The sequence below is a fragment of the Thunnus maccoyii genome, chromosome 7, assembly GCF_910596095.1.
Source record: "Thunnus maccoyii chromosome 7, fThuMac1.1, whole genome shotgun sequence".
NCBI classification, from domain to species: Eukaryota; Metazoa; Chordata; class Actinopteri; order Scombriformes; family Scombridae; genus Thunnus; species Thunnus maccoyii.
The window spans coordinates 30,106,439-30,128,026 of record NC_056539.1 but is presented as its reverse complement, the minus strand read 5'-3'; the positions used below and the strand labels follow the sequence as shown (position 1 = coordinate 30,128,026).

At 38.7% G+C, this 21,588-nt stretch overlaps 1 protein-coding gene across 1 annotated transcript in view; it reads right to left on the bottom strand.

Moving 5' to 3' along the window:
- gmds (GDP-mannose 4,6-dehydratase) overlaps positions 1-14,843 on the bottom strand; it is a 196,868-nt gene extending 182,025 nt beyond the window's left edge. The window contains exon 1 of the mRNA XM_042417598.1: positions 14,582-14,843. Coding sequence (XP_042273532.1) covers positions 14,582-14,680 — 99 coding nt within the window. The 5' untranslated portion in view covers positions 14,681-14,843. The remainder of the gene's footprint in view (positions 1-14,581) is intronic.
- Between the last annotated feature and the right edge of the window lie 6,745 nt (positions 14,844-21,588).

Here is a 21,588-nt window from a genome sequence, read left to right as displayed (position 1 = left end):
CCAAGATCAGAGCAGATGGCTACAGAGTCACGTATGGAAGGTTGTTATTATATCTTACAAGTGCACAAAAGGGAGAAACTGAGACAATGAAGTTTTAAATAAGAGAAAAAGGAGATAAAAGAAAAATGTGTAGATGCTGAAGCTGAAGAGGACACTGAAGATGCTTGTGTTCTGTTGGACAAATAGACCAAATGTGTCTTTTTCTTTTTTTCTAAACCGACTGACACCTGCATATTTTTGACTCCGTGACACATTAATGGACACGAGCGGTCAAAAAACAACTTCAAATTCCTTTTTACGGTGTTGGAACACCACCCTCCTGAAACCTCCATGCTGTAGTCCTGAGATCATTAGGTGTAACATCCGCATGAATCAGGAGTTTTGGGCAGATGCTGAACCAGTGTGTGTGTGTGTGTGTGTGTTTGAGAGCGCGCCCAGTCAATAAGGTCTTGTTCCCTTCACCCATGTTACTCCTCGTCTTTTTTCCCTGCTCAGACTTTCCGACCGCACATTCTGGAACATTCCAAACCAGTCATGGCATTCATCCCTCAAACCCCCCTCACATATGTGCATGCACGCGCACGCACACACACATACACACACATACTGCCAACATGCCAGCCCCATGCTTCCTCTCCAGGTCTGGGGAGAAAGAGACGAGGTGGAGGGCTAGGCAAGAAAGGTTGATTGAAGGGGGGGGGGGGGCTGGGTTGGAGGTTGGAGGACACCCAGGACCTGCACTCACTCACCGGATAGATGGTCATGTTTTAGGGCTGCGTGAGGCCCCTGCTCCTGGAGATACGGTAGATACGGTCTGGCTATGGCTACAGTGGAGCAAAGATAACAGAACGGGCCCAAAAGGAGAACTATAAGTTGGAACAACAACTGGGGGTGGTTGTTTTATGAGAAACAGCAGAAGATTTATCTCTGAGGTTAATTCACTCAGCTGTATTAACGCCCATTTTGGCCACGAAGTAACAACCTCATGAAGCTGGTTAAGATATTTCCAGTAGTGTGCAAAGCTGTCATCGAGGCAAACAGTGGCTATTTTAAGGAATCTAAAACATATTTGGGTTTAACACGTTTTTGTTTACTACATAATTCCATATGTGTTATTTCATAGTTCTTCAGTGTTGTTTTACAATGTAGGAAATAGTCAAAATAAAGAAAAAAAAACCCTTGAATGAGTATCAGAACTTTTCATGGTACTGTACGGTGGGTTTTTCAGACCTTGTCTGCTGAAAACAGCAACCCGCTGCTGCTGCTGGAAACGGGGTCGATGAGAGTGCTGAACCGTATAGTAAATATGCCGTGAAGCCAAAAGAATACATTGGGGTTATTTGTAAGAATTCAAGGCATGCGTCCAGGAAGCTATTTTTGTACCTTTGCTGCTGTGTAACATCATATGAAACTGAGGATCATTATGAGGATTTGCCTTGTTGTTGATGTAAATTTCTTGGAACCTAAAGCGTGCTGTAGTCTAAGAGATCTATGAATATGGTTTACCCTCCTTCCAGGCAGTCGTAAATTCACAGTTTTCAAGCTATATTAGTTCATTAAACATTTCTAAGCACCAGCACATACATATATATATATATCAGCTGATAAGTGACGAGACATTTCAATTAAAAAAATGCCAAAAATATGTTTGAGGTCATTTATTCACATAGTTGAGAGACTTTTGCTTTAATAACCAAATGTAAGGTTTCCTTTATTCTTAAATATGTTTTATCAGCATCAAAAATCCAGTATTGATCCGGTTTGACTGTGTAGTGATGTGATTGATGTTGTTTTCTTTGATTTTCTCTCTATATACCTCATGCCTGCTCTCTACTTAGTGTTATTTTTGACATTTTGAAGACATGAGTCAAAAAGAAGTAGGAGTTTTTAAACCTATTTTTGCACCACTGAATAAAGATGTTATTCATTTAGACTTCCAGAAGAACGTTTCTGTTGTTATTATTGCCTTAAAAACATAGTCAGACGGGTTTAAACATGCTAAAACACTGGTACTGTCCTCTAAATAGCAAATATTTGACTCTAAATGTCTTTTGAAGATGATATCCAACATCTGCAGGTCGTGTAGCGCTTGATGTCCAACCTGTTTCTGCCTAACCCAGACGGGGGGGAGGAGGAGGGGAGGGGGGGTGAGATGGGCACGGGCACCTGGCAGCCCCGTCCCCACGGCGTTCAAAGCTCCGGCTGGTGTCATGTTTTCCTGCCCCCGTGCCAGGGTCAAAGCGTTCCACGCCAGACCAATATGGAAAACAAGCCTGAAGAGCTGCAGCTCTGTTTAAAAAACAAGAGGCTCCTTTGAGGCCGTATTAGCCCATAAACCCTGGCCTCACCTCGCCGTTTCCTGTTATGGGGAGTCGAGCGTTTGGTGGGAGCATACACATACACACAAACACACACACACACACATACACAACTACATGCTCACCTGCCAGGTCAATGCCACACCACAAACTCCCCATAGACTCATTTCAGCCTTTTGACACAATATGATCTCTCTCTACTCGGCAGCTACGCCGAATATAAACCAGAGGGCCGGATCAGTAACGGGGAGGGTGAAAGTTATAACACGGACAATGACTGACTCGTATTTGAGTGCCGGTGTTATGGATGTGTTAACTGAATCCATCCTCTGAGTGTCAGTGGATGCAGTAGAAAGGGTCGTCTGCAGGGGGAGCAAGAATAAAAATGAATTAATTAAAAAAAAACAGGTGTGATAGTCACGGCTGGCAGAATTTTGTATATTTTTTTTTAACTGCAATGATCTTCTTTTCTTCTTTACTTCTGTCTTTCCACCCTTACTTCCTTTTTTACTCCCTTACTTCCTTCTTCACTTCACTTCCTTCTTTCTTTCCTTCCTTCCTGACTAACTGACAGTTAAAAACACATGCAAATAGAAACAGTACAATATAAAAGCCTGAGAAAAGTAAAGTACTGTATAAAAAAAAGCTAAAAAGAAAAGTTGAGCTAAGAAAAAAAATTAAAGAATATAGTAAATAGAGGAAGAAAGGGTGAAAAAAAGGCTGTTGATGTTGGACTAAATCAATCCATGTGACTGAAAAATGTTAACAATGTTTTCTCATCAGACCTGCTCCTCCAGTGCTATCATTAGCTCCAATCAACATTCCCATCATCATCATCATCATCATCACACCCTCATCGTGCGGTTTCATTAACAGGATGGAAACGCATCAATATCAGTAGGAAGGAACTCTGCACATGTCAGTGTGTCACCAGGGAAGTGAATGTTCGCTGTTTCTTGCAGAAACACTTCATCACATCTCCTGGCGAGTTCAGTCCGTCGCTATGCTAACGCTAGCTGTGCCGAAATTCTTAATGATGCAGAAATTTTGGTATGTTTTCAATGTGAACACTCATATGAGAGTTATGTATGAGTGCAGCATGAGCTGAAATATTACTCATTTGATGATCTGTACAGTAAAGACTATCTGATAATCCTCTGAGATTCCTCTGTTATTCCCCATTTGGAAAACCAGATGAGGAGGACGTGCAGAGTTCAGTCGGGGTTCAGAGTCTCTTGATCAAACTGGTGATGAGAGCATGACTTGTTAAACCTCTTCAGCCACAACCACATCATATGTACTGTAACATCATCATGTCTGCAACACTGAAGGGTTCCCGATCAAATGCTTTCTCATAGAACAAATAAAAAACATTTCCATCATTTCATCTTAATCAGGGTGAACATTTCTGATATCCTGCACTTCCTTAAATAAGCAGTCCTGGAGGAGAAGATGGCACAAGTGGTGTAAATCAGATTATTAACGAGCTCAACTAATTTATCTTAAAACAGCAGGATGTAATCCTTGTGAACAAAGGATGTATAATAAAGAACTTAATAAAGAGTAGAAAAATAATTCCCATTAAAACGAATCAGGGGAAATTATCTAAACAATGACTGAAAACAAACATGAAGGAGTGGAAACTCATTCTAATATATATTTTAACAATTGGGAATTTAACAACTAAACAGCCCCAAAACCAACAATATTCATTTCACTATCACAGAAGAAAACACTTTGGCATGTCTGCTTAAAAAATAAATAATTGATTATATAAAAATTGTTGCCGACTGATCGTTTCAGCTCCACTTGTGCGCAGTGCAGACAGCACACTGATCAATGTGCTCTAATAAAAATGTGAAGGAGGAGTGATGTGTTTGGACAAACCCCAGCACTATGAGGTTAGTGCCCCCTTGTGGTGGAAGAGTGAATTACAGGATCTTCACCAATAGGATCAATTTGAATCCTCATTTTTAGGGTTAAATAATCAGTTGAACATTAAGGAGTAAATAACCTTAATGGAAAAAAAAACTTCTGACCCCAAAGTTTAAAAGGGTTCAGTCTGCAGGCCTGTGGGCATTATGCATGTATTAATGTAAACTTGAAGTTCACGGCCGTCCGTGTGTTTATTTGTCATGTATAAGCTCTGAATGAATCACTTTAATGTGCTTTCTTTAGACCGCAGGCGGGAGGCTAAGCCAAGCACGCCGCTGGTCTGCAATTAAGCCTGATACGGTTTAATGAAGCCGTAATCACAGACCACAAATACACATGAGCACATCATACGCACACACACACACATAAACATACACACGCAGCAATAAGTAGGAACAGTTGGTTTGCTACTTCAGAAACCACTCAGGCGTGAAATAAATGAGTGGACGGAGCTTCCTGGTATCAATATGATTCAGAAAATAAGAAACTCTGACGAAGCTTTGTCTGCACAGAGGAAGTAAACTGCTGCATAATACATCTGAAACTGTTCTTACAGTTGTTTTTTTTATTCTTTACAGTCAAATCACATCAGATTCATTCAGAGTACTGATTTTTGATGTTTGAAAGATTAAAAAAAGTGACACCATTTCATCTCTTTATAGTCTTTTTTTTTTTTACTTTTTATGCATCAAATTACTTTTTACTACATAGAAAAATGTCCCAGAATATCAACTGTATATTATCATTCAAATGCCAAATGCTAATGATATAAAAAATAAACATAACTTAAACGTAGCTGAAATAAACTGCTTGTATGTTTCTCTATTGTCTTCTCAAAACTCAAAAGTTACAATTGAAGTCATTAGAGAGCCAAAATTATGATTGTATGAGGACCAGCAGCTGTGCAGCAGTAGTTTATATATTATACAGCGACAGCGGATGAACAGGTCTCTGTGGAGGTTTTGCTGCCTTTCATACGACTCGAGTCGCTCATTAGTTTCCACTGCTGTAAATCCACAGAGGACGTGTGATAAACTTTTCGGAGCCACACACAGCTACAGACAGTAAGCATTTCATCATAAGGTAGATTCATCATTTCATTTAGAGATTCATCATTTCTGTGATTCACAAACACGTAATTCCTTTATTACAAATATTTTAACTCATGTGAACTGTTTGACAGTTGCTTTTTTTTTGCTTTGTTTCCTCTCAGATGTTTATGAAATTCAGTGAAATTATGAATAAATGATTCCTGAATTTTTAAAAAAATGCTCTTTTTCTATCTTAATTTTAGAGGTATTTTTCTGTTAAGCTATAAAGACATCATGGCCTATCAAAGATGAATGTCTTGCAATACAGAGCTGCAATTAATTAACACAATCAGCAACTATTTGAATAATTTTTAGTCGTTTTTAAGCAAAAATACCAAACATTTGCTGGTTGCAGCTTCTCAAATGTGAGAATTTGAAGCTTTTGGACTGTTGGTCAAGTATTTTTCACTATTTTCTTCTTTTATCGATAGAAAATGATTAATTGATGAATGAAGCATAATTGCCAGATTAATCAATGTAATTGTTGGTTGAAGCCCTATGGCAATATGTTGCAGTATCAGCTTATCATTACACCATCATATCATGAGTTAATCTGTAAACTCCACAGCTGAGGCTCGACACATGCAGTTCACTTGCGGTTAACTAAATTAATTCAGCTTTTTACCACTAACTGCGCTTTTCCTGTTTAAAAGTTGCCAGACTTCATTGAGAGGGAGAATCAGCCTTGAAGGAGCCATCAGCGGCCATTATGAGCGACAGAGGAGATGTGTGCACGGATTCTTAGCTTTATGATTATTATTACTGGCGCCGGCTCCGACTCTATTCTGCTCTGCTTAACAGTGGAGTCTGTAGGAAGGAGGCGAGGAAGGAATGAGAGAAGCCAACGAGAGGATGAAGAAAAAAAAAAGAGGCTTGAAGGATGAACATCAAACGGCTGGAGAGGTCGTATCGCGGTGCGGTGTTGTTTTCCCAACCGGGAGGAGCCGAGGAAAGAAAGTGTGAACGCTCAAAGCCAAAGTAAAGTTTTACTGTCGAACGGAGAGGCTGAACCTGTCCTCTTCGTAACCCCGCGTCGTAAAAAACCAGCCCTATCAGGCGGAGAGGAGGCCCTGCCCAGCTTCTGCAGCTCTGCCTTGGCACTCAGGTGGTCTCTCATAACTCACACCCTCTCACCCCGATACTTCACACTGAGACAGCAGTCAAAGGTATTCAGACTGAGCAGCATGCTGCCTTGAAATTTATGAACAGTAGTTAGCCAGGCAATTTATGGCATCGCTGTGACCCCGCGGCCTGTGCAAGTGACTCCTGAGATGATCTATCCAGATGCCTTCACTGCCTCCTGCGTGGACTCTCATGGAGTGTTTTACAGTAACGCTACAACCGGCAGAATAAAAATGAATTAACACTGTTATTCTTTGTTTTCTGTCAAAGGAAGGAAAGGAATGTGAGATGTTAGAAAATGACTTTCCAAGACCTCCGACGGTTGTCTCTCAAAGGATGCGTTCTGGAAAACGCTCGACTGACAACTTTTACTTCGTACCGTGAAACGTTTTTCAAGTCATTGCTGCTTGTTTTCTCTGATGCAAATCACCTCCGAGGAGCAGACAACGCACTTCTGAACACGCACGTACGACCACAAAGCACGTGTACACATTCACACATGAACACTGTGCACACACTTATGTTCACATGCACCATGCACACGCAGAACCACTGATGCAAATGTTTTTGACAGGTTCAGGTGCTGCAAAAATAAAACACAATGGCAGTTCTTTACTGCAGAAACAGACATGAGGACTGTCAAAGAAACAGCAGGGACAGAGATACTGAATGTCTGTTCACGCATTAAACAAGCCTTGATTCAAAGAACAGATGATATGGATAAAATCTATCATAGCATATCCGATTTTATTCAAATCTTTACTCCTAATTACAGCTGCAGCGATCAGTCAATTCATCAATTTGTCAATAGACAGAAAATGAATCGCAACTATTTTAATAATTGAATTGAATTAAACAAAAATACCAAATGGCAAGTGGCATACATGAGGACGAACTGAATTTCTTTGGATTTTGGACTGTTGATCAGACAAAAGAGGGTATTTAAAACATCTATTTATAACTGAATTAGAACTTTAGAAATTTGAACTGGCATTTTTCTCACATTTTATAGACAAAACGATGAATCAAGAAAATAATCTGCAAATGAATCGATAATGAAAACAATCGTTTGCTGCAGCTCTACTTCAAATATAAACACTGATATCGAAATAAATGGAAGTTCAACCAAGAAAGAATTTACGGGTAAAATTATGAGATGAAAATACATAAAAAACACGTGACTGATGCAAAAATCTGATATTGCATAAGACAGTCTTATTCACTGATTTCCAAAGAAATCAAAGATATTAAAAAGATCTTTGTGGTCCAAACCACTACAGCTTTACAAACCTTAACAATCTGACAGTATAGTATCATAACTATGTATTTTTTTAAAAATCTGTCCGAGTGCCGTCATTTTTACAGTAAGAATTACGGCCCATAAGCTACTGTCGAGAAATTACATCTTGTTTTCCCAAATGCACTGAAAACAACCCAAAGACTAATCTACATATCAAACCATGACTCACGTACATATCTTAAACACTAATTGACTGATTTATGTCCATCTGTCCGCAGCAGACTTGTGATGACTGGAATAAGGTTGTAAGACGATCTCAGCTCTACTAAAAACCCGACCGAGCCTAGTTCAGTCTATAAAAAGACGGATACTAATCTTGATACTTGAGAGTTAAATAACCCGATCGAGATATTTTTGCCAAAATTCTTTTAGTCTTATATTACGCAGATAAAATAAACCAAGGATCCCTCGGTTTTGGAAATATTAAAAAGTTGTGGCGAAGATATGTGCTGAGGTTTGGACATTTTACAGATGAAAAACAAACTTTACTGGCAATAGCAATAAAAATAAGGAGCCAAAAAAAGGAGTAAAATATGCAAAAATCCAACCTTTTTTTTGCATAACTGCCTTTTTGTAAACACCTGCTGATATATCTGTGATAAGCAAATATCAGCTGATAGTATCAGCTTGCTGATATGAGTCAAAGTCTGGTACTAAAATTGACTAAAATCAAAATAAAATCAAGTTAAAGTGTTGTTTTCCTCCTTACAAAAAAAACCCAAAACAATATTTCATCCTCAGTCCTCTGTCAAGAACACAAAATGAACTTTCAGGTTTGAGTTTTTCATGACATGATGAATTATAGGTGCATGTTTGTGCCTACTGTAACCATGACGATGACGAAACTTCTCGACCTCCAGGCTATAAAACAACTTTAAACAAAAGCTTTCAGAGCAACGCGATAACAAACGTCCGTGACAGGATCATCACTCCAGAAGTGTCATTTTCTCACTGACCCATGCTGATGTCATTCACTGCGCACATAAATACCAGTACGGCCAGTTCTGCCAAGCTGACACACCTCTCTGCCCATTGAACAGGTGTTTTGTTATGGTAAAGTGATTGCCACATTCAGTGTGCCGGATCTCAATCATGAGGAATGTTTCACGCCACAGTAGCAGCATGAAGTCAAACGGTAACTCTAAATGTCAAAAGAAGGTCAACTTGCTACCTGCCTTCCCGTAGGTCCCGTAGACGCTTCAATACTGTTTGAGTAGAAACCAATTTATGTCCGAAGAAGAGTATCAAATACAGTGAAGAAGGGCTGGGGCAGTGTATCAAATTAATTTGATTAATTTGAGATGTCTGGAGTTATTACAACAAGAAGTTTATTTTTAGTGAAAAAGTAACGTAGCTGCTACGTTAGCCGTCTCAAGTCATGACGGTCCTGTAAAGCGTGATGTGATTAATGACACTACATGCACACCTGCTGGGACTGTCGTGACTCCAGGTGGCAAAATATCTGAATTTAACGGTCACATCGACGAGAAAGACGGACTGAAAAATGACTGAGCATGCTGGTCTGTGCTCCGGGTTTGTGTTGAGTTGACGAGGTATCGTTGTTACACACTCCCCCCTGCTGGTTATGATCTTCATATGCTTCTGACACATGATCTCTTGTGTAATCTCTCTCTCAGGTGTATCTAGTCCAGCCTGATTGAATAAAGAGGAGGAAGGAACCTGAGCTCTCTCTCTCTCTCAGCAGCAGCAGCTAGTGTTTTCTACTTGACATGCTTTAGAGTTTTACCTTTGTTAGCTTCTTTTGTATCTTGGTGGGTCAGGATGTCCTAATTTTTGTGGCTTTATTTCCATTAGGTTTACTTTTCATGTAGGTTAGAGGGAAGAGACCGGATCCTACAACCCTTTATGGGCTGGTCTGGGTGTCTTCCCTTCTTTCTGTTAATTCTGGCCCACCAGTCTTCTGTTATAGACTTTGCTTGGTGGTTAGTTATGTTGTTGCTACTCCTCGACTCTTTTGGTCATGTTGAACCTCTTTCGTAAAGAGCCTTTCTAGGGGTCGTAACAATCACCTCTGGTTAGGGGAGTTGAAGCGCTGGAAGTCGACTGAACAGTTTCTAGATTCTACGTTGTTCGGTCCGTCTCTACCTGACGGGTAGCTAACGCTAGCTAGCAGCAGTCTGCAGATATCAGGCTTGTCTAGAAACACAAACAACAGCAGATCCATTAGTGAGCGGACCTTTCTGCTCTGTCTGTACTGAAACTGATTATTAAACCGGATGTGCTCTACTGAGGTGAAGTATCTGGTACTGAAAGTCAACAGCTGTGTGGTATATAACCTGTATTTTATGCAGAATGATAAAAACCTTGCAGGTGATGCAGGTCTTTGATTATTCTGCACAACTCTTTAAAAAATATGATGTTTCTAGGGCTGTAGTCAACCAAAGAAAATCTTGGTCGACTCAAAGATCTTTTGAGTATTGCAGCACACATGAACAGACATCAAACTCTGTTACACTGACACCAACATCTGCACACATTGTCAGTGGAACTCTTCATTCATTTTGGATTTAATCACACATTCAGCTTCGACTGAGGGTCAAGATTGTCAACCTGAGCATCCTCTTGGCTGGTTCATTCTCCTCTCAGGCAGTTTATCAAACTCAACTCGTATCATTTGTTTGACTTAACCACCTCAAAGAAAAACGTAGCAACTAACAATTAGTTGTTTGGTCTTTAAAATGTCAGAAAATGTCGATCACCGTCTCCCAAAGCACAAGATGTAACCTAAAAAGTCTTGTTTTGTCCCGACCAACAGTCCACAACCCAAACATATTGAGTTTAGTATCACAGAGGAGTAAAGAAACCAGAAAATATTCACATGGAAGCAGAGAATCTTAGCAGAAAAATAGTTGGGCGATCACTTAGCCTATCTGTCGATCAACTAATCGATGAATCAACTAATTGTCAGAGCATTCCACTTGTGAAAAATTAAGAGCAACTGCGCAAGGTAAACTTAAAGTTTACGTAGACGTGTAAAATCAGTTACCAATTTATAGTATTCATACAGAAAATACATTTCAAAATACACACACAGCACCAGATTGTACAACAGCTTCAGGAAACAAGCAATAAAACAGTCTTTCATCTGCAGATATGTCCATATAACCGGTAATATCTGCTATTCTTTTCATATTATATGTCTGTGCTGACAGATGGCAGACCGAGTGAATATCCTCTAACAGGAATCTATTATCTCTTCTATTAGCGCTTGAAGGAAGTAGGCGTTGTGGATGAGACACTTCCTGTAATCTTCACCTCACTTACTGAATGTACAATATGTATAATAACACCAGATTGTAAATCCATATGTTGCAATACGCTGAATAGACTTTACTGTTCAGCAAGGTGGTTTACACTCTAAAATCAGATGTTCATTGCTTGAAACTTACAGCTGACTTCATCTTGACTTCACTCTCAGTTATGAACATCTGCCACTTTCTAAACAAGGTCCTCGGGGAATTTCAATATTATTGTTTTCAAGACTTTCAGTGGAATCATGTTGTGATATTACAACAAGTGTCACTGGGGCTTTGACCTCTTCATGTTCATGTTTTTTTGTCCAAATTAACAATTCTGAACAAACTGCTATCAAGTTTTTGTTTTACACATGTGAAGAGTTTGGTTTCTTGGTATTATTTCCATTTTTATTGACATTTTCTTGTACATATTCATTTTATTGTTTTTAATTAAACAAAGCACTTTATTAAGATAAATTGCTTTATTCAATACTACTTTAGTTATCTGTATTTTACTGTTTACTGTATCTGTTCTTATTTTTTACACCATGGCACTGCTGTATACTGAGTATTTGGTTACTTTATAAGTGATTTTGCATAATTTACCACATTGTGACACACATATATTATAAATACAGTAAATAACATTGTAATAAGGATAATTACCTGCCATATTCTACAACCCCCACTAGCATCATCTGAGTCTATTCTATTTGCTGAAATTTTTAGTCATTTACTCGATTAATCGATCAAACAGAAAAGTAACCAGCAACAATTTTGATAATCAATAACTTGTCAAAGTCAATTTTCAAGCAGAAATGTCAGTTTTTTGTGATTGTAAACTGAAAACCTTCAAACTGTCAGTGAGACAAAACAAGAGATGAAGACCTTTTCACCTTTTCCTCATGCTTTAGGGAGCTGAATTCACTACTTTCTGACATTTTAAAAAAATTAAACGATTAACCGATTAATCAAGGAACAACTGTCAAATTAATTTAATGAAAATAATTGTTAGTTGCAGCTCTAACTGCTTTGCATATTTACATGAAAACACTACATATTTTTTTCCCTGTGGACCCCCGGATGAGTGGCTGTTACACCACTGACAGCTCATGGTGATGCAAATAAATACAAACAAAAACATTAGACTCACCTTTAACTTTCACCTATACATCCATCAACGTCTACACTCATCTTATTCTATGCTATTCTACTGTTCAGTTTAACTTAACTACTGTATGAGTACAGCTCTAGACGGACTGATTACTTACGGAGCATCATGCCAAAACTCATATCCTCTGAAAAGCTGCTTTCCGCTCTGTTTGATGCTACGGAGGAACATAATGGAAAGGTGGCTAATGTGTACTTCATTTTAGGCTCAGTGGAAGCGTGTGTTTGAGATAATAAGAGAAGGAAAAGTTTGTTCTTGGAAAATAAACATTTCTTTTTCCAAAGAAAGTTTATTTTGGAGAGACAACAGCTTCAGGCACGACTTGAGTGTAATTTTAGCTAGCTTAATGTCTGCCTCCACTCAAACAGTGTGTTTGTTTATTGTTACTTCACAGTAATGTTTGAGCCTCACAGAGTGATGTATGTGCAGTTTGAAACCAGAAGATGGTTTTCATATTTCATCGACTGAAGGGGGAAAAGTTTCTCTGCGCTCACATTGAAGTCCAACTGGAATCACATTTAATCATCCTTCTTGTTTTATTACATGTTATGGTAATAGTTTTCTATTATTAAAGTGTAGGAAAAAAGGTCTTTGGAAAAATATCTGAAATGCTGTCTCAGCCAGCTGGGGGGGATGATGTGTTGGAGGCTTGTTTGATTGACATTAGCTGGCAGGTTACCGGTGTTAAACTGTACAAAACAGAGACAAAGTAAACTAACTGCTGTAGCTACAAGTCATGGACAGACAGTGTGTCGCTAACAGGGATTTTGAAGCATCTAACTGGGCCAAACTAACATTCACAGAGAACCGACGTTAGCGGTGCACTTATCCCTGGTGAATGTTTGTTTGGTGGCTCGTTCAACAAGCTAAGGTGCAGGACAACATGTGTGTTCATGTTTGTAAGTTAGATAAGAAGGAGACTTTAGCAAGAAAGCTAATGTGGGTTGTTGTTCAGAGTCTGTGGCTCTTGTGTTGTGGAGCAGGATGCAATCAGGCTCAGTGTGACTTTCTGGTCTGCTCTCATTAAAAAGTCTAGAAACTACGAGTGAAGGGCAGGGTGGTAAGAGGAGATGTGGTGCACCTGTACAGCCTAAGATGGCTGCCAGACCTGCTCTGGTTCTCTTCTCTTATTTCACACACACCACATGATACACTCATCCACACACTCCTGGCACAACTGATATAACTGATTTCCATGTTTGCTTGATAGTTATGTTCATTTATAATCTGGCCAATAAAAAACCTCCCAGGTGATGTTTGTGTGAGTTCCCCTTTTGTTGCAAGCAGGAGCCAATTTGTAACAATATGCAAATATTATTCATTTTAAAAATTGAATTGCTGGACACAAGAAGTTTCCACATCACATCTGCATAGGTTGCATACTGACCCACAGTTGGCTCCAAACCAGTTGTGATGTCACAAATCATGCTTGAATCGATTCATCAATTAGTTGTCAACTATCAAATTAAACTGCAACTATTTTGATAATCAGTCAAGCTGATTCTGCAATTCCAGCTCCTCAAATATGAATATTTTCTGGTTTCTTTCATCCTCTATGACAGTAAAAACTGAATATCTTTGGGTCGTGGGCTGTTGGTACATAACATCTTGGGCCGTGGGAAATCATTTTTGTCATTTTGTTAAGCAAGAATGCCAAACATTTGCTGGTTGCAGCTTTTCGAAAGTGAAGATCTGAAGCTTTTCTGTGTCGGTGATGATAGTAAACAGCATTTCTTTGGTTTTTTGACTGTTGATCAGACAAAACAAGACATCTGAAGACATCATCATAGACTCTCAGAAGTTATAACGGGCGTTTTTCACCATTATCTGACATTTTATAGACGAAACGATTAATTGATTAATTGATAAAATAATCAACAGATTTATGGATAATCGTTAGGTGCAGCACTAACGTTACTCTGCACATACAGTACATCACTCTGCACAGTGAAGCTCAAACATCTAAGTGAAGCAACAGTAGGCAAAACACATTTTTGACTTTAACTAATAACCTGAACTTTTGGGGGCAGAGGGTTACTGATCGAAGCAGAGTTTTCATGTCTTCAAACATGTCCGGAAGGGATCTTTACGTCAATAAAGGCGTTTTTACAACACCTCAAACGCCGGAAGCAAAGTCTGAGGGCAAGTGGGGATTAAAGTAGCAGCTAGTTTGCATCTGACACAGGTGTAAACGTCACCGGCAGCGACAAACCAACGTTTTCCTCGAAAATAAATCACATCCAAGGAGACGTTGACGGCATGTTAAGCAGTAGCGATAAAGGGCGCCAAGATAAATTAACACATATGCATGATTGAGCCTTCAAGGAAGTCATTCATTCGTTCCGACAGTGTAGCTGGATGCTGAGGTGTGTGTGTGTGAGTGCTACCTGTCCGGTGATGCCGGTAATAACGGCCACCTTCCTCTCCTTCTTCAGCTCTCCGTTCACCGCGGAGCTAACGGTCGCAGGCTCGGAGCACTGGGCCATCTCTGACCGGCTGGAGGTTCACAGTCTGATGCCACAAGGACCGACAAATACGATAAAAAACCGTCTCTGTGTGTGTGTGTGTTTACAGTCTGAATCCCTGCAGCATCCGTCTCCCAAACTACACACACACACACCGCTGCTGCAAAATGTAATACGTACCAGGAAGTGGCCTTAAAATTAACCAATGGGAGAAGAGCAAGAGAGGAGGTTTCATTGAAGAAAGCAGAAGGCTGGAGGTGTGTTTATCACAGCGCCACCCGCAGGAGGGAGGGAGAAATGCATCTGTATGTTTTTATATTTGAACAATTTCTATATTTTATATACAGTCTTTTTGATTTAAAGGACCAGTGTGTAGAATTTAATGGCATCTAGCGGTGAGGTTGCAGATTGCAGCCCCTCCGTGGATGTATAATAAGTTTTATGGAAAATTCTAACTGTAGGGGTTACAGGCATGGGCCTCGAGGTCACAGTGAAGACAACAGTATATCTTACAGAGAGAGACATTGTCTTCTCTCCTTGAGGCACACAACAGCTGCCTGCAGATGTTTGGGGAAAACAGAAGCCATTGTGATGAAAAGTAAACTGGTGTTGTCACGGTTACCAAGGTCAGAGGAGACAGGTCACACAGATAGGTGATTGCGCAGATTCCGTTGGCATAATCAGACACCGGCAGCTCCAGACCAGAATTCGCTGATGGTGTCCTGAAGCTCCATGAAACATGACTGAACTAACACGGGTAAAAACATTTCCCTGTTTAGAAACTAATGAGCCAATAGGCAAAAGTTTGTATACTGTAGATGCATTGAGTTTTACCATATCTGGGCGTACAGTATTTGTGATTTGATCCATAGGGGTTTAAAGAGTGACCACCTGGGGCCGAATCCTCAGAATTGAGACGGCTTCATGCACAGATGACTGTATTGATAATGTCTCTATTCTCCTTGGCCAAGTTTCCATAAATATTCTAAGCATAAGACATCAAAGGCTCCTGGACACTTTCTTCACTGATTATTTGACCATTGATTAGCAAATCTCTACAACAATAAGAGCTGGATACCGTACCAAAAATGGCGCCCATTCAATCAAATGAGAATTGCTCAGCTGGCACATATGATAAAAAAAAGTTCCTAGCCTCCAGGTTTGCTTCCACATTGTGTGGCCATGTGGTCATAATTGATGTTGTTTGCAGTCTGAGGTGTCAACAGTTTTACTGTCTTTTACAACGGTGGTCTATGGGGAAAATACTTTTTGGGCTGCAGGGGGATGTTTGGCTGCAATACCATGAGTGGCCACTGGGGAAAATTGGCTGGGAGGCTGAGCGGCTACACCCTATCTAGCTCTTATTATACATCCATGAACCCCTCGCTCTCACCCTTCCCTTCCAAGCGTGTAGGAGAACCTACTGTGGCTGTGAAACTCACAAAAAACACAAAAGGCCCTCTCTAGAGCCAATGTTTGGTTTGTCCGTTCTGGGCTGCTGTAGAAACATGGCGGTGCAAAATGGCAGATAATAAGGTAGCAGGGGAAATTATTAACAGCAATAATAATAACAATAAAAATGAAAGTAGGTAAAAAATAAAAAGAGAGAGGAATAAAATTGATTAAAAGAAGAGAGAAAGAAAAATAAATCAATCAGTTAATAGATGAATTGATAATAGGCTAAATGGGAGTAATCCCAGCAGCACAATATGCATTTTAATATGTGTATCTCTTCTAAGTTATTCAAGAATAATATTGATTTAGATTTTGGGAGTGTATATGCAGGCAGATGTCATCATTTCCATTTGTTAGTGAGCAGCTTATGGTAAAAGACAGGTTCACAATTTTTCAAGTCTGTCTTAAAACAATAGTCGGGAGCCCAAATTAACATTGAAATTATTTTTTCCTCCAGTAATCATTCCTCCTGTTCATACTGACCATTAGAAGATCCCTTCATAATGCACTTACAATGTAAGTGATGGGGCCACCTTCTTTCTGTGCAAAAATGTATTTAAAAGTTTATCTGAAGCTAATATGAAGCTTCAGCCGTCCAGATGTGTCAAATCAAGTAGATATCTTTCAACATTAGAGTCCTTTTAGTGCCTCTTTTTGTTTCTATACTTCCACCGCAGCTCAACAGGGAAACACTGTCCGAGGAAACACAAAGAGGGAATTTGATGCTAAAAAGACTGTAAATGTGGCAGATATTCACTTGATAAGACCAACTCAGACTGCTGAGGCCTCATATGAACTTCAGATCAATTTTTAAATACATTTTTGCACAAAATGACTGTGTGGACATACTGTGGATTTTGGCCCCCATCACTTATATTGAAAGCATATTTGAAAGGGATCTTTTAACAGCCAGTATGTATGTTGTTTTAAGACAGACTTGAAAAATGGCGAATCTAACTTCTAATACTTTGGCAACAATTTTCTCCGTCAAAATTAAAACACAGCTCTTTTCCAGTACATCCCGCTTTATTCAACAAAAGTCAATCTCGCCTTCATCAGGATGTCTGAGGCCACTTCCATTTCCCTAATATATAATATACACAAAACAGCATAACTAATCCCTTCTTCAACATTACCATATACAAAATTAATACAGTAACTAATCCAGGATATATAAGATGTTCCCTGTCTTTCACCACAGCTAAAAACTCACCTTTGATTCCCCTTAATTTATAATATCAGGATAAAAATGTTTTAACTTTATCTGTTACAGTTATTTATCCATTTATTTTTGTTTTGTTTGAATTATTTAACTGTATCTTACTTTGGTCAGCTCCTGTTATTTTATAAATAAATGTGACTTAACTTGATAATCTTTTCACAACATTCTCCAGAAAATGTACATTTTCTTTTCATGCCATCGATCAGTAAAAAAAAAAGTTGAATATCCATTTTTTCATTCAGGCAGACATATTCTGTATTCTTACAGCCCCGTCATTCAAAATAAATGTTTTTCTGCAACCAACTGAAATAAAGAATACAGACTTGCAAACCTGCAAAAGACAAAACAAACATCCAGTGAGAAATTACTCTCTTCCAGTAGCAGCAATGCTGATGGGTCCTCAGAGGACGTTTCTCTTTGTGTCTGTAGATGAGTGAATGTGTGTGAATACATACACGATGTGTCCATATCTGGTTACGACTCACAGCGGTACTGTAAAAGTGAAAGATATAAAAATGAACCATCACTTTCCTGCCAAACTCTTGTGTAAATGTGGTTCATTAAACATTCTACTCAAACAAAACAGTGAAAGAAGTAGTATTGACACATGCATTTATTACATATTTTAAGGAGAAATATGCTGATTCATCCCTTTGTGAACATTATTTTTTGTTTAATGAGTATCACTGTGAAAGGATTAAAAGCTGATTTCAAAACTTCACTCTTGAGAAAAACTCTTTCTTCTCTCTTTTGGATCCATGTTGGGCAGAAATGCATTGTTCAGTCCTGCAGAAATGTTTTTTTAATTGCATTAAACACCTCAAGGTTACCAAATGTATCATCTTGAACTTTAGAGAGGGTATACTGCATTTAACAGAACTTACAAAAAAAAAAAAAAAATCAAGTTGCAATGAGTTAAAGTGACGCTATTAGTGCAAAACTGTTGATGCCGGTCAGATGACTGGATGTGCCTTCTGGGTAAAGTATTTACAATAAGTGCAGTATACACTAAATAATTAGATACACTGAAAGAAAATGAAATAGATTTACAAAAAAACTGCAGAATAGGCTGATATGGATCAACAATATGGTGAGAAATATGTGAATAAATGCTAATCAGGCATGTGTTAACCTCCATAAAGCTTTAATGAAGTGTCAAAAAAAACCGAATACTGAACACTGTACATAGTATGTGATACTCTCATATAGTGTGGAAAATGGTGTGTTTTTCTTGCTTCCAGGGAACTTTAAGAGGAAAATCTGGGCTTAAGAATTGGCCATTGGTCAGTATGCCAAAACAAACACAACTTGAGGAGCAGAACTTGATATATTGACTGACAGAGAGATTCATTTCACAAGAACAACCACATCACTTGAGACACTATCTTAACAGGAGCGATCAAACTCTCAGAGCTAATCTCTTATTGTTCTTGTACATTTGACCGTTTATGACAACATCTGCTCCAGCTGAGAGTGTCAGTAGCGTTGTCAAAGCTCTCTCTCACTCTTCAACTTCCCAGGGTGCACAGCGTGATGGGAGGTGTGATTTCATTACTGTTTAAAGTAAACATCATTGTACAGACTTTCCAAGATTTAAAAAAAAAGAGAGAGAAAAACAAGTACTTGGGGTCCTGAGAACCACAGCGGTCTGCTCATCCACCCTGCCGGATCAAAAGAGAATAACACACAGCTCTGTGTCAGCTCGGGGCTCTTCTTCTTCTCTTCTCTTGTTTTGGCGGCAGGTGTCTTGCTGTGCGTTTTGAGGTATTTGACTCTGACAGTGTGTCGACTGCTGTGCGGAAAGCTTCATCCTTCACACGTGTGGGAACAGAAAACAGTGCAGGGTTAAGTTCAACCGAGAGAAAAGGAGACGGATGGTGTAAAAGAAGGTTGTAACTGTTGTAATACAGAGGAAACAGTTATCAGAGATGTTCGGTAGAGGTGACACTGACACACCCTGAGAAAATATATAGCTTGTTCACTGTTTTAAGCTCTGGAGCAACCAGCTGGTTTTCATTCTCTTCTGAATACTCGTACTAGGGGTGTAAATTTGTACTTGTGCTATGCTATGTGAGTGTTTTGTGTAACAGTATGAACAAAAAAAGAGAAGGTTATTTTTTTGTATAAAAGGTGTCCTTTCTTTGACTTAATGGTGGGTCCATTATTCATCTCATTTATGCCAATTTCCAAATGAGTATAAATCCATATTAAGACCTTTAACTTTAACTTAAGTGAACTAAGATAACTAACGTTAGTAAAACAACAGTATAATTTGGATGTGTGAGTAAAAAGTATTGCACATTTGAACACTTTGATAATGCAGCTACGCCAACAACACAACAGTCTCATTGTACTTATAATTGTACTAATGATGTCGGTAATATTAGTGTACAAGGAGGACTTCTGTTGTATCTATCTGCCTTGTTTAGTAAGATCTTCTACAAATATGTTATTCATACTGGTGAACAGCAAGTGTCTGTGTATTTTAGTGGAACTGCAGACAGTAATAAAGAGATCTAATAAAGATGAGGTTGTGAAATGATTTGTTAATAGAACAGATTTCCTCTTCTCTTCCTGATCCAAGAGATTCTCAGTGGCTTCAAAGTTTAATGTTGTTACAGCCATATCATATATTTTCATGGCTGTAAAACAGTTACCCTAGTCGATGGCAATACACATTACAAAACAAGGTTTTATGTCAGCATGTAAATCCCGACCAATAATCAGTTATCAGGTATGTTTTGTGAGGAAATCTCTCTGGTTCTCAGCTTGGAAGCTCACTGGAACTGTCTACTGCCTCAGCATGACAAGTGATGAGAGCAATTCTCATTTTTCTCTCCAACAATCTTTACTTTGGCCCACAAGATCAACTGTCCTTTCTCTTTCTCTCTTTCTTAATCCCAACAGAAAAATCCCAAAATCCCTCACTGTGGATATAGAAGTGTCTGTTTTTTCAGGTGGATGATACTGAAGGGAACATACAGGAATCTCAGTTGTTAATTGAGATGTGGATCCTTGCCCTGACATTTAAGGTCCCATATTTTACACTTTTACACTATTTTATTTGAAGTCTTGATATCCATAAGAAGATATTTTTGTGGTTTTAAGTACCAAAAACCATCTCATATAGTTTTACATCTCCTCTTTTAAGCTTCTCTCTGGACATCTACCAAGAACAAGCTGCTTTTGTCTTCTCAATGCTCCTCTCTTCTGATTGGCTGACTGTTTTCTGAGTGACACACGCCCAGGCCAACCACAGGTAACAGATTGTAGCATAGCCTGTAGCTAGTTAAAATCATAAAATGTCAAAATTTTGATGTAAAAAGTGGTCAGTTTTGTTAATTTGTTGTTTTCAACTGTGGTTTTTGAGTATCTGCCTCTTTTTTAGACTTAAGATCTTTAGACTATGTGGACACCTTTAAAAAGCAGTTCAAGACCCATTGGTTTAGACTTGCCTTTGTGTTTTCTATTATTCTCTTCTATTTTCTATTAAATTCTGTTTTTATTGTGTTTTTATGTCTGTATGTATGTTATGCTTTATTTCTTCTTCACACTTTGTTCTTCTCACTCTTTATTATTCTGCTACTTTTTATTCCACATTATTGGACCTTTTCAACTGCTGTATACTTTGTGCTAGAAAAACCATTCAAATGTCAAACTGTGCAGCTCATTCAGCAGATGTGTAGCACACTAACACTAACATTAGTATAGTCCAGCGATTTTATATTAATTTTTAAACATGACGGTCTATCGGACAAATGATCAAACCGAGTTGGAAACTTTGTCTCTATTAAACTCAACTGCTCGGACATCTTTTATCATACAGACCCCATTCTAACTTTAAAAAGTTGTATTCCGTGTTGTGATAACTTTTGTACTTTTGGGACAATTTATGATTTATGATGTTTTATGACTAAGTATCAATTTAAATCTCCTAACTATTAAAATTTTTGTCACTCTTATTCTGGATGCAAGATGCTCATGCCATAAGACTTCCTTCATGTGCACAGATTTTCAAATTTTTCCCTTCGTTTTATATCCTTTGACCCTTTAGGTCTTCCATACATGCTGATTTAAGAATGTATCTAAAGAGGGAGAAGAATGTATCTAAATGTCAAACTTTAACACATATCTATAATATCAGTATGCATGTGCACATGTTGGTATACATTTACAAACCCCAGTATAAATTCAGTGTAAAATGATTTGATATTTTCAATATTAAAGTCATGAAAAGTTCATTTCTGTAGCA